This window comes from Pecten maximus, chromosome 3 (genome assembly GCF_902652985.1).
Source record: "Pecten maximus chromosome 3, xPecMax1.1, whole genome shotgun sequence".
Lineage (NCBI taxonomy): Eukaryota > Metazoa > Mollusca > Bivalvia > Pectinida > Pectinidae > Pecten > Pecten maximus.
In genome coordinates this window covers 15,385,923-15,400,856 of record NC_047017.1, presented here as the reverse complement: position 1 = coordinate 15,400,856, position 14,934 = coordinate 15,385,923, and the positions used below count along the sequence as shown (strand labels likewise).

Sequence of the window (14,934 nt, the reverse complement as noted above, 5' to 3'; positions counted from 1 at the left end):
CATGTGTGGTGTATGATTTCTCTTCTGTGATAGTCATGTAGGATGTAGGATATCTCTCCTGTGATACAGTCATGTGGGGTGTAGGATATCTCTCCTGTGATACAGTCATGTGGGGTGTAGGATATCTCTCCTGTGATACAGTCATGTGAGGTGTAGGATATCTCTCCTGTGATACAGTCATGTGGGGTGTAGGATATCTCTCCTGTGATACAGTCATGTGTGGTGTAGGATATCTCTACTGTGATACAGTCATGTGTGGTGTAGGATATCTCTCCTGTGATACAGTCATGTGAGGTGTAGGATATCTCTCCTGTGATACAGTCATGTGGGGTGTAGGATATCTCTCCTGTGATACAGTCATGTGTGGTGTAGGATATCGCTCCTGTGATACAGTCATGTGAGGTGTAGGATATCTCTCCTGTGATACAGTCATGTGGGGTGTAGGATATCTCTACTGTGATACAGTCATGTGGGGTGTAGGATATCTCTCCTGTGATACAGTAATGTGGGGTGTAGGATATCTCTCCTGTGATACAGTCATGTGGGGTGTAGGACATCTCTCCTGTGATACAGTCATGTGGGGTGTAGGATATCTCTCCTGTGATACAGTCATGTGGGGTGTAGGACATCTCTCCTGTGATACAGTCATGTGAGGTGTAGGATATCTCTCCTGTGATACAGTCATGTGAGGTGTAGGATATCTCTCCTGTGATACAGTCATGTGTGGTGTAGGATATCTCTCCTGTGATACAGTCATGTGAGGTGTAGGATATCTCTCCTGTGATACAGTCATGTGTGGTGTAGGATATCGCTCCTGTGATACAGTCATGTGGGGTGTAGGATATCTCTCCTGTGATACAGTCATGTGTGGTGTAGGATATCGCTCCTGTGATACAGTCATGTGGGGTGTAGGATATCTCTCCTGTGATACAGTTATGTATGGTGTAGGATATCTCTCCTGTGATAAAGTCATGTGGGGTGTAGGATATCTCTCCTGTGATACATCCTGTGATACAGTCATGTGGGATGTAGGATATCTCTCCTGTGATACAGTAATGTGGGATGTAGGATATCTCTCCTGTGATACAGTCATGTGGGATGTAGGATATCTCTCCTGTGATACAGTCATGTGAGGTGTAGGATATCTCTCCTGTGATACAGTCATGTGAGGTGTAGGATATCTCTCCTGTGATACAGTCATGTGGGGTGTAGGATATCTCTCCTGTGATACAGTCATGTGGGGTGTAGGATATCTCTCCTGTGATACAGTCATGTGTGGTGTAGGATATCGCTCCTGTGATACAATCATGTGGGGTGTAGGATATCTCTCCTGTGATACAGTCATGTGGGGTGTAGGATATCTCTCCTGTGATACAGTCATGTGAGGTGTAGGATATCTCTCCTGTGATACAGTCATGTGTGGTGTAGGATATCTCTCCTGTGATACAGTCATGTGTGGTGTAGGATATCTCTCCTGTGATACAGTCATGTGAGGTGTAGGATATCTCTCCTGTGATACAGTCATGTGGGGTGTAGGATATCTCTCCTGTGATACAGTCATGTGAGGTGTAGGATATCTCTAAAAAAACAATTATGTTTGATTGTCAATTTTCATGGGTTTTTTTCGGGCTGTTTTTTTTGTCGTCACCTACGGCTTTACGGCTGGGATGTAATTTGATGGCGAAAATCTGTGATTTTACGAAGACCTTATAATCAAGCTGTTCTTTGACAGTAATTTTCTGATTTGTAGGGAAAATTGATATAAATATTGAGAATAAGTCTGTAGGTCTTATTTGGTAGAAAGCCTGGTTTGTACTATAATCTATGATACTGTGGTCCTAGGTCAGCCATGTGAATTATGTAATACTAATTGACATGTAACATTTCATGAATTAGAATACCTATTTTAATCAGTACATGTTGATGTGGAGTGGATAACATTCAATTAGGTTCTATGACTTTCAACTTGCTCTATCTTTTATAAGTGCTTGATAATAACTGCATGAATTAGTTATACTGGAGATTAGAGATAATTCGCTCTAGGTTTTGGGTTGTCAAACAGGTCGATTTAGAAGTACAAAGGCACAGATACTACTGTTTGGCATGAACTTCCCTAGTATTACACATCAAGGATATGACTCTCTAGTGAATGTTTGGTGTCAAGCAGCGGTTTCTCTTAGTCACTGTGATAGGTCAACTACTACAGTTACAGATAAACCAGTTGATAGGTCAGCTCCTATAGTTAGATAAACCAGTTGATAGGTCAGCTCCTATAGTTACAGATAAACCAGTTGATAGGTCAGCTCCTATAGTTACAGATAAACCAGTCCATTCTTTATCAGGATGTAGAGCAAACTCTACAACTCCTTATAAGGTAATGGTGTATGGTATACTGTACATGTATAATGTCACCTCTGCAAGGGTGAAAGTGTCCGATTCTTGAAATATGTGTCAGCAAATTGACTGATATAACTTGAGACAATATTGAAAGCCAAGGCTTTTTCTCCTATGATATGACACCTTCAAAATCCAAGGGTTCTTCTCTCAATATACCTTATCTTCTCTGCACCTTTGTAATATTAAGGTCTAACAAAGTTTAGGTTTCCTCACACCACCTTGAGGATGATACATGTTAACTAATGTGGAATTCATTTTGGAATGTTAGAACTAGATACCTGTGGGCTGATTAATAAAGTAACAAGAACACAACAAATTGCATGATAACAAATTGAATGACTTTCAAATTTTTATACAGCTACTTGCATGATTATATAAGGACAGGTATAAAGATTTAAATGTTTGGAACGATTCAACTATAAACATTTTTCATATTCCAAAGGAGCAGAAAATGAGATTAATTATAAACCATAGTTATGTCATTAACAATAAAAGCTTTGCAAACCATTGGACTAGGACGCCTTCTAAATTTAGAATAAACACTGTTGATGCCATCTTGATAAAGGCCGATACTGGCTGGTCACTTTTGAACAATTTTATACAAAGTTTACAGGCCAGGTTCAGCTCTGGTACACAGTTTAACACTTTCACTGTTAAAAGTATATAGCATTTTACTGTTGTGGTACAACATTCTGGTATTCTTCCAGTAGAGAGAAAAATCATGGAGTATATGAGATCTGACTTTAATATGTGCTCACATGCAAATTTGTAAAGTATAGCTTATACAGTGCCAAACACGAGGCTTGCCAAGTGTTTCGCAGCTTAATTATCTTAGCCAGAGGGGTGAATAATTATTTTTCTCTTACCCTGTTCACCCTCTTATGTATCTAATATTGATGTAACATCAATGCAAGAAAAGTTGACGTGACATGATATAATTGTCGATGTGACATCATTGTACTGATGCTGTGACGTCATGGTATTGTTGACGTGATGAAATGCAATTTTGCAGAACGTGCAAAGAGAACATGTAGCTTGTCTCAACCTAGAGTGAGATAAGAAAATCTCACCCCGGTAAAATTGTGGATACCCCTGTCCAGGGTAAGACTTTACCATGCAAAACTCTACCATCATCATCAGTTCCATATTAAAATTAAAATTTGGCAGATGTAGGCAAAGCATCATTCCATTTTGGTAAATATTAGTGAAATGACAAATCATGCAAAATCAAAATGCATATATAAATACAAATGTATATATGTGCAAACCAAAATGACCAGTGAAATATTAATGATAAAGAAAGATAAAATTTTGTGTTAATGACTTTTATTTGTTATAAAAAAATGGCACAAAGAAAATGTGATTGTTAGTAAAAGCCATAGAGTGGTTATAAGGTGCGGTGGGTCATGGTGTACACAGCCAGACTTCTTAGGTCCTCTACAAAGGAGTAAAGTTAAAACACATGCAAAAGGCAGAAAATAAGGCAACTATAATTTGGCATCCTTATACTAAACGATTAGGTTTGTAAGCTTATATGTCATGCAATATAGCAATCATGAAATCTTCATGCAGATAAGGTTTAATCAAATCACTTTGATTCAAAATCATGAAATCTTCATGCAGATAAGGTTTAATCCAATCACTTTGATTCAAAATCATTAAAATTGTTGTCTGTGTGATGAACCAGCTGTTCAGTAAAGGACCAATGGGTCAAACCTTCTAATACTGACTGAATTACATTTCAACTTCTTGACAACAAGAATAATTTTTTCAAGAATTGAATTTAGCAATAATACGATCACTAAACGATAACTTATTTCAATGAATCTTGTTTAAAACACATCAAGTTTTTTTAATAATTTCCAAATCTAAAGTGGAATAGATACATAAAGTGATCATACAGATTTCCATGCATGAAATTTCTGATTCAAGATGCAAAGAATTTGATACACATTTCAAGTGTTATACCACCTAATATGAAAGGATGGAAGTGCGACAAGGGTTAATGATATTGAAATACTGAGCATATCAAAGCCAGCAATTAATTAATTTGAACTGAGCTTAATCAATCTTGCAAAATACAATGCACTGATATAAGCTAGAGAACAACTTTCAACCTACAGATTGAATTTTTTTCCAAATATCTACAAACTCCTGCTATGCAACTGAGCTCAAACCTTCAGTCAAAATACCGAAGTATGCCAGAACAATCCCCTACTGTCAGTCCTTAAACAAGCTAGATAAATCCATGATAAATCCATGATAAATCCTTGATAAATCCATGATAAATCCATGATAAATCCTTGATAAATCCATGATAAATCCTTGAAATGTCATTGTAAATTTTCCTCTGAAGCTAATTTCCTAATATAATATCTAACCATTGGACATTTCCTTGTCCTTGATTTCAATGCGACACATTGCTCTTGTGACCTTGACCTTTGGACAGCGAACCTTTCAAGTCAAACATGATCTCTTGTGACAACCGGTTGATCTACGTCTGTCTTTGAAGTTTCATTAGTTAATAGTCACTATTCCAAAGTTATGACCAAAAGAATGATAAAGAATGAACAGACCAAGGGACTATAACAACAACATACTTAAATGAACTTTGTGAAATACTCGGCAAACATTAGCAAAATCTCAAAACATTGTTGTAAAGCACAAAAAAAAAAAAAAAAAGAAAAAAAAAGAGATGTTAAAATAAAAACAGAGAAAGCCAACATAAAAGACACTAATGTGAATAAAAAATAGTATGAAATGAAATGAAAAGTTTAAAAGGTGAGATATAAAACCCAAAGTAGAATCCAGCATGGCCACAAACACTACAGACCACTGTTAGTAAAAGCTGTGATGGGTACATACCACTGGGGTAACAGTCACATGGTACTGTGGGGTCATCCATGACTGCCAGATGCCAACAACATGGAATTTTGCAGTCTGAAAAAACAATTTTAATATAGATATGTGCTCATTCATTAAAGGAAGTCCATGAATGCCAATGTCATAGAGCAAACAAACCTCAGTTTATATGGTAAACATTTGAACAGCGACAACGCTTAATTCTTCAGTTTTTATGGGACTGGAGTAAAGTTATGACATTAACTGATTTCATACTGAAAAATAATGGTGAAATGTCAGAACATTTCAGACTACACAATATACTGACCATTGCTCCACTCGTAACTGGACACTGGACAGCGGTCATACCCTTGCTGTCTCCACTGTTCATGCAGGTAGATTCACCCATACTCATGTCAAACTCGTACTTCATACCAGCTACAACCTAAAGTTAATAAGACACATTAAATTAACACATCAAATGTACAGTCATAATATATCCCCCTGATATAACACTAACAACATCATACTACAAACTGATCTTAATCCCCTTGGGACCAGGTAGGGGAATCTCAACCAGCCTCAAACATAAGGCTTGCTTTAAGTTTAAAGTAGTCACCTTGACTAGGTTAAAGGCAGCTGAGAAAAAACAGAGAAGTGGTGACTGGATAGTAGGGACATCATATTGATGTTGACTGGATAGTAGGGACATCAGATTGCTGTTGACTGGATAGTAGGGACACCAGATTGGTGGTGACTGGATAGTAGGGACATCAGATTGGTGGTGACTGGATAGTAGGGACATCAGATTGATGGTGACTGGATAGTAGGGACATCAGATTGATGGTGACTGGATAGTAGGGGCACCAGATTGATGGTGACTGGATAGTAGGGACATCAGATTGGTGTTGACTGGATAGTAGGGACATCATATTGATGGTGACTGGATAGTAGGGGCACCAGATTGATGGTGACTGGATAGTAGGGACATCAGATTGGTGTTGACTGGATAGTAGGGACACCAGATTGGTGGTGACTGGATAGTAGGGACATCAGATTGGTGGTGACTGGATAGTAGGGACACCAGATTGATGGTGACTGGATAGTAGGGACATCAGATTGATGGTGACTGGATAGTAGGGGCACCAGATTGATGGTGACTGGATAGTAGGGACACCAGATTGGTGGTGACTGGATAGTAGGGACATCATATTGATGTTGACTGGATAGTAGGGACATCAGATTGGTGTTGACTGGATAGTAGGGACACCAGATTGATGGTGACTGGATAGTAGGGACATCAGATTGATGGTGACTGGATAGTAGGGACATCAGATTGATGGTGACTGGATAGTAGGGACACCAGATTGGTGGTGACTGGATAGTAGGGACATCAGATTGATGGTGACTGGATAGTAGGGACATCAGATTGATGGTGACTGGATAGTAGGGGCACCAGATTGATGGTGACTGGATAGTAGGGACATCAGATTGGTGTTGACTGGATAGTAGGGACATCAGATTGATGGTGACTGGATAGTAGGGACACCAGATTGATGGTGACTGGATAGTAGGGACATGAGATTGATGGTGACTGGATAGTAGGGACATGAGATTGATGGTGACTGGATAGTAGGGACATCAGATTGATGGTGACTGGATAGTAGGGACACAAGATTGATGGTGACTGGATAGTAGGGACATCAGATTGATGGTGACTGGATAGTAGGGACATCAGATTGATGGTGACTGGATAGTAGGGACATCAGATTGGTAGTGACTGGATAGTAGGGACACCAGATTGATGATAACTGGATAGTAGGGACACCAGATTGATGGTGACTGGATAGTAGGGACACCAGATTGATGGTGACTGGATAGTAGGGACATCAGATTGATGGTGACTGGATAGTAGGGACATCAGATTGGTGTTGACTGGATAGTAGGGACATCAGATTGATGGTGACTGGATAGTAGGGACATCAGATTGATGGTGACTGGATAGTAGGGGCACCAGATTGATGGTGACTGGATAGTAGGGACATCAGATTGGTGTTGACTGGATAGTAGGGACATCAGATTGATGGTGACTGGATAGTAGGGACATCAGATTGATGGTGACTGGATAGTAGGGACATCAGATTGGTGTTGACTGGATAGTAGGGACATCAGATTGATGGTGACTGGATAGTAGGGACATCAGATTGATGGTGACTGGATAGTAGGGGCACCAGATTGGTGTTGACTGGATAGTAGGGACATCAGATTGGTGTTGACTGGATAGTAGGGACACCAGATTGATGGTGACTGGATAGTAGGGGCACCAGATTGATGGTGACTGGATAGTAGGGGCACCAGATTGATGGTGACTGGATAGTAGGGACACCAGATTGGTGGTGACTGGATAGTAGGGACACCAGATTGGTGTTGACTGGATAGTAGGGACATCAGATTGATGGTGACTGGATAGTAGGGACATCAGATTGATGGTGACTGGATAGTAGGGGCACCAGATTGATGGTGACTGGATAGTAGGGACATCAGATTGGTGTTGACTGGATAGTAGGGACATCAGATTGATGGTGACTGGATAGTAGGGACATCAGATTGATGGTGACTGGATAGTAGGGACATCAGATTGGTGGTGACTGGATAGTAGGGACATCAGATTGATGGTGACTGGATAGTAGGGACATCAGATTGATGGTGACTGGATAGTAGGGACATCAGATTGATGGTGACTGGATAGTAGGGGCACCAGATTGATGGTGACTGGATAGTAGGGACACCAGATTGATGATGACTGGATAGTAGGGACATCAGATTGATGTTGACTGGATAGTAGGGACACCAGATTGATGTTGACTGGATAGTAGGGACACCAGATTGATGGTGACTGGATAGTAGGGACACCAGATTGGTGTTGACTGGATAGTAGGGACATCAGATTGGTGTTGACTGGATAGTAGGGACATCAGATTGGTAGTGACTGGATAGTAGGGACACCAGATTGGTGTTGACTGGATAGTAGGGACATCAGATTGATGGTGACTGGATAGTAGGGACATCAGATTGATGGTGACTGGATAGTAGGGACATCAGATTGATGGTGACTGGATAGTAGGGACATCATATTGATGTTGACTGGATAGTAGGGACATCAGATTGGTGTTGACTGGATAGTAGGGGCACCAGATTGATGGTGACTGGATAGTAGGGACACCAGATTGATGATGACTGGATAGTAGGGACATCAGATTGATGTTGACTGGATAGTAGGGACACCAGATTGATGTTGACTGGATAGTAGGGACACCAGATTGGTGGTGACTGGATAGTAGGGACACCAGATTGGTGGTGACTGGATAGTAGGGACATCAGATTGGTGTTGACTGGATAGTAGGGACACCAGATTGGTGTTGACTGGATAGTAGGGACACCAGATTGATGGTGATTGGATAGTAGGGACATCAGATTGGTGTTGACTGGATAGTAGGGACACCAGATTGGTGTTGACTGGATAGTAGGGACACCAGATTGGTGTTGACTGGATAGTAGGGACACCAGATTGGTGTTGACTGGATAGTAGGGGCACCAGATTGATGGTGACTGGATAGTAGGGACATCAGATTGATGGTGACTGGATAGTAGGGGCACCAGATTGATGGTGACTGGATAGTAGGGGCACCAGATTGATGGTGACTGGATAGTAGGGACACCAGATTGGTGTTGACTGGATAGTAGGGGCACCAGATTGATGGTGACTGGAAAGTAGGGACATCAGATTGGTGTTGACTGGATAGTAGGGGCACCAGATTGATGGTGACTGGATAGTAGGGGCACCAGATTGATGGTGACTGGATAGTAGGGACATCAGATTGGTGTTGACTGGATAGTAGGGACATCAGATTGATGGTGACTGGATAGTAGGGACATCAGATTGGTGGTGACTGGATAGTAGGGACATCAGATTGATGGTGACTGGATAGTAGGGACATCATATTGATGGTGACTGGATAGTAGGGACATCAGATTGTTGTTGACTGGATAGTAGGGACATCAGATTGATGGTGACTGGATAGTAGGGACATCAGATTGGTGGTGACTGGATAGTAGGGACATCAGATTGGTGTTGACTGGATAGTAGGGACATCAGATTGGTGGTGACTGGATAGAAGGGACATCAGATTGGTGGTGACTGGATAGAAGGGACATCAGATTGGTGATGACTGGATAGTAGGTACACCAGATTGATGGTGACTGGATAGTAGGGACATCAGATTGATGGTGACTGGATAGTAGGTACATTAGATTGGTGGTGACTGGATAGTAGGTACACCAGATTGATGGTGACTGGATAGTAGGGACATCAGATTGGTGGTGACTGGATAGTAGGGACATCAGATTATTGGTGACTGGATAGTAGGGACATCAGATTGGTGGTGACTGGATAGTAGGGACATCAGATTGATGGTGACTGGATAGTAGGGACACCAGATTGATGGTGACTGGATAGTAGGGACACCAGATTGATGGTGACTGGATAGTAGGGACATCAGATTGATGGTGACTGGATAGTAGGGACATCAGATTGACGGTGACTGGATAGTAGGGACACCAGATTGATGGTGACTGGATAGTAGGAACATCAGATTGGTGTTGACTGGATACATATTTGTGATTGACACCAGATTAGTGGTGACTGGATAGTAGGACAAATGTTCTATGACTGCTTAAGGGGAACATATGATTAATTGTGACAGTTTTACAAAACAATAACATTTCCTGTAACATTGACTGCAGACTGGGACAACCTGATAAGTCGATGCTTTATAATGAGACAACAAGAGTAAGTCATCACGTGCCTTAGATATTCTATTAACTCGATTTATCTGTCGACCCAGACCAAGTATAGAGAGGAATTAGATCTGATAGGATCATTCTAGTCCACTTACTTGCTTGGTAACATGATTAATGGACACAGGAGAAAGCCTGAACATGCTGTTGGACATTCCGTTAGCCTGTTCGACAGCTTGGGTAAGAACCTCTTGGACATGAGAATCACTACTGCCGATAGCATGGGGGGCACCCAACTGTCTCTTGTTGGAAGCACATGTGTTACTGGTCACTTCTGTGGTTTTGGTCCAGGGTTGGTTATATACCACAACATCACACATTTGCTGAAAACATGGACACCCAGTATTATTCACAGCTTGCCTCTTTTTTTACTAACAACTATTCACTGGTTACAAGAATTAATTTAAAACTACATTTTTTATCATTACAATCTTTAGTACAAATTGGGCAGTTTTCATCTTTTAACTTTTTCTAGTCTGTTTTTTTTCCTTTTCTTTTTTAAATAGAAATTCCCAATTCTGAAATGTAAAATAAAATTAAAAGGGATGTTTTTATTTAATCTGTCTTGAATGTAATAGTATTTCATGAATTAAGCTCAAAATGTTCAGACAGGAACACCAAGAAGTACATCTGAACAACTATTATGACAAATACATGAACATGAACATTGATACATTAACTTTCCCCAGTGGTGTATTTAACAGCATAAGTCAAGAGCTCAATACTTACCCCATTGTCAAGCTCCAGTGTGAGTTTGTAGTTTGTACCAGAAACAACCTGTAAAAGAGAAATACAACATGAAGAAATCCCAAGATTGTGTTCATTAACTTATTTCTGGAAAATTGTCCTTAAAATATCTTCTTTACACTTAATTGACTGTAATTAAGGCATACTAATAGAGAGTGAAAGGTTGCTTTAACTATAAGTTGATGTCCAATCCATAATAGGATTCATACAGTAACACCTTTCAAACACTTGTTTATGTTAAACGTCCTATTAACAGCCAGGGTCATTTAGGACATGTCTGGTTTTGGAGGTGGAGGAAAGCCGAGTACCCGGAGAAAAACTACTGACCTATGGTCAGTACCTGGCAACTACCCAACACAGGTTTCGAACTTGCAACTGAGAGGTGGAGGGCTACTGATAAGGTGTCGGAACACCTTAACCACTTGGCCACCGCGGCCCCGTAATCTAACTGTAGCCTAACACTGTAATATTTACAATTCAGTGAAATTCAAACCTTTCCATTGCTTTATTTAATCTTTTAAATACCCCATCTCTAAATACTTTTTTTTTCAAAGAATGCCGATAACAACAGGCACATTGCATATTGAATATCACATAACACAAAAATCATGATAACAGTGCATGTTTAAAGTGTTTGCTAATTTATTGAGACAATACCATTTTAGGTATATGTGTATGTATTACATGTTGTAACAATTGCATATGTGATTAGTAAATATAATCAAAGTACTGAAAGTACTGAAGACACAAACGAAAACAAATTATTTTAACTGCTTTTGTTTAGTGGGGACATGGTCAACTTTGTATGGAACATCACCAATACCTGATTAGGACTAGGACAAAATATTGGCAAGAAAAGAAATTCATATCTACTTTTGATTGCAAGTGCGTCTTGGCAGCTAATTTTCAGAATAGGTACTCGGGTAATCTTATTTGACATCTTCAATGGGTTAATGTATACGTAGTTGTAGATGTAATATGAAGGTCCTAGATTACCTGTAAAATTAATGAGGCCTTTCTTTTCAAACTTTTGAGGATCCCATGCCTATAAGCGCTTCACAAATTATCATTATCATTAGCATTTGAAAAAATATTTATACATTTGATGTAGTGCCCCATCTAGCTACCAGCTTTTAGATAAGAGAGAGCTCAGGTTAAAAACATTTGTGTGATTGTTTTAGGATTTTATCGTGTGTGCGAGCCCTGGTTTGAATGATGTTATGTCAAGGTTTTGAATGATATTTTGTGGCAGATTGTTCTATCCCTTCAGTGCCTTCTGTAAAATAGCGATAACAAACTTCAATTGTCAAAATACAATATGGCTGCCTGTCGGCCATGTTGTTTTCCGATTAGTCTCAAAATGCAATATCCATAACTAGGCACCGAGGGGAACCTACATATAAAATTTGAGAAAGATCCCTTCAGCACTTTCTGAGAAATAGTGATAACAAACTTCAATTGTCCAAATCCAAGATGGCTGCCTGTCGGCCATATTGTTTTCCGATTGGTCTCAAAATGCAATATGCATAATTAATGTAAGCACCAAGAGGAACCTACATATGAAATTTGAGAAAGATCAATTCAGTGCTTTCTGAGAAATAGCAATAACAAACTTCAATTGTCAAAACCTAAGATGGCTGCCTGTCGGCCATATTGTTTTCCGATTGGTCTCAAAATGCATTATGCATAACCACCCACCAAGGGAAACCTACATATCAAATTTTAGAAAGATCCCTTCAGCACTTTTTGAGAAATTGCGATAACAAACTTCAATTGTCCAAATCCAAGATGGCTGCCTGTCGGCCATGTTGTTTTCCGATTAGTCTCAAAACGCAATATGCATAACTAGGCACCGAGGGGAACCTACTTATGAAATTTGAAAAAGATCCCATCAACACTTTCTGAGAAATAGTGATAACAAACTTCAATTGACAAAATCAAAGATGGCTGCCTATCGGCCTTATTGTTTTCCGATTGGTCTCAAAATGCAATATGCATAACTAATGTTAGCACCAAGAGGAACCTACATATGAAATTTGAGAAAGATCAATTCAGTGCTTTCTGAGAAATAGCAATAACAAACTTCAATTGTCAAAACCTAAGATGGCTGCCTGTCGGCCATATTGTTTTCCGATTGGTCTCAAAATGCAATATGCATAACTAGAAACCAAGAGAAACCTATGAAATTTTAGAAGATCCCTTCAGTACTTTGAGAAATAGCGATAACAAGAATTGTTTACGGATGGAGGGACGGACGGACCACTGACGCAGGGCGATTTGAATAGCCCACCATCTGATGATGGTGGGTTAAAAACACCTGGGTCTGATAAACAGACTCTGGAAGCGTAGAATGCGGATGTAGACAGGGCAGGGTATACCATCACGACGGGCACATTAAACTAAGCACTATATTCAAAACTTAGAATTACATGCTCATATCAGCTCAGACTTGAGACAGTTTCTTAAGAGTGAACATGATTTTCATATAGCACTCTACGTTATATGTTTACACTCCATACTGTGTAGCTACAAATCATCTATACAACAAAAACACATTCATTCACATGTACAGTTCAAATCAATTTGAAGTGGAATTTTGTTTTTCACTTATGTACATTGCATCAAATATTCTCCGCAATAGTATATGTACCATATACATAACTGTAACTGCATGATACATATATATATGTATGTATGGTATACAGTGGAACTTCGTTAACTCGAAGTCGACGGGACCACGAAAAAACTTCGAGTTATCCGAGTGTTCGAATTAAGCGAGTTATCGTTTTTGGTGAAAAGTTTGGTCAATATTTGTCAACATTATATAATCATTATAACTTCGCTCTGTCGCTCATCAGTTTAGTGTGAAGACTGGTCAATACATGTAAATATATATGTAATGTTTCGTTATGTCACTTGTTATTTGGTGTAGTTTTGCCGATATACAGTCACGATAAAGTTTCTTTCACTTAGTCATTTCAATAACGATCTGATGTGCAAGTCATGTTTGCAAAAGGTAAACGATAAAACGGAATTCGACAAAATAACAAGTTATTAATGTCAAAACAAATAACCGTTTAAGTTTAACACAGATTGCATACAAAACGTAACAGAACCATTACCTTTTATTGGACATATATAAAATACTGTTTGATCGGCCTACTTACTTTGTATTGATAACCACGCCATTTCCATGTGTATTAGCACCGGAAGTTGGGCTGCGCATGTGCGTATAAAATGTTACTGTAACTGAGTTGGCGTTTTATCCGATTTAATAGACAGCACTGACCGTTACAGTTGTACTCTGAACACCTCGGCAGTAATTACGCTATTGTTTCAGCAGTTTAAAGATTTAATAGGCGCCGGTGACTGTGTCATTTCTACACCTGTAAAAACATCAGCCGGGTAGATCTACCGGTGTGTCAGAGATTAGTTCCGCTTGAGCGAACGGGTAGATGAGATGTTGACTATCGTGTGTACTGATATCGGCGACCGCCTTGGGAAATTACCTGATGTAAGTAAAGTAGTACTTTTTATCACCAAGACTTGTTGTTATAAGATTCAACCGACAATTTCTTTTATGAATTTACACTTATAATAGCATGTAGGTTAGTAGTGCCGATATGTTCAGTATTACAAACGGAATTTAGCTCTTAAAAAATGTCGGCGTTTGCCACCGATCGACGAAAATTATACTTCGAGTTATTCGAACATTTCAAGTAGGATTTTTATTGTTGGGACCAAATTTTTACTTCGTATTATCCGAGTTTTTCGAGTTATCCGAATTCGAATTATCCGAGTTTTTTTTACTAAGATAAAGAGAGAATTCGGCCGGGACCGGCTAGGTACTTCGAGTTAAGCGGGGTATTCGAGTTATCCGAGTTCGAGTTAACGAAGTTCCACTGTATATATCATGTTAATTAATGTTAGTGAGATGTGAATGTAGCTATATGTATTGATATCATCGATTTCAAAATCAGAAGTTTTTTTTTAATCTGCAGCATCTGTCAGATGAAAATGTAGTTCGAATGCCCAAACTGGATGAACTGTACATGTAGTAGCATTCTTCAAAGTCCATTATGAATGCTTTTC

The 14,934-nt window shown here is 39.5% G+C and overlaps 1 protein-coding gene across 3 annotated transcripts in view; it reads right to left on the bottom strand.

Annotated features, from left to right (window-relative positions):
• LOC117323332 (putative cysteine proteinase CG12163) overlaps window positions 1-14,934 on the bottom strand; it is a 51,200-nt gene that overhangs the window by 26,392 nt on the left and 9,874 nt on the right. For all 3 annotated transcript variants that reach the window (XM_033878479.1, XM_033878481.1, XM_033878480.1), the window contains exons 5-8: window positions 10,825-10,872; window positions 10,194-10,418; window positions 5,567-5,683; window positions 5,263-5,337 (exon numbers count right to left, since the gene is read on the bottom strand). In XM_033878479.1, coding sequence (XP_033734370.1) covers window positions 5,263-5,337; window positions 5,567-5,683; window positions 10,194-10,418; window positions 10,825-10,872 — 465 coding nt within the window. The remainder of the gene's footprint in view (window positions 1-5,262; window positions 5,338-5,566; window positions 5,684-10,193; window positions 10,419-10,824; window positions 10,873-14,934) is intronic.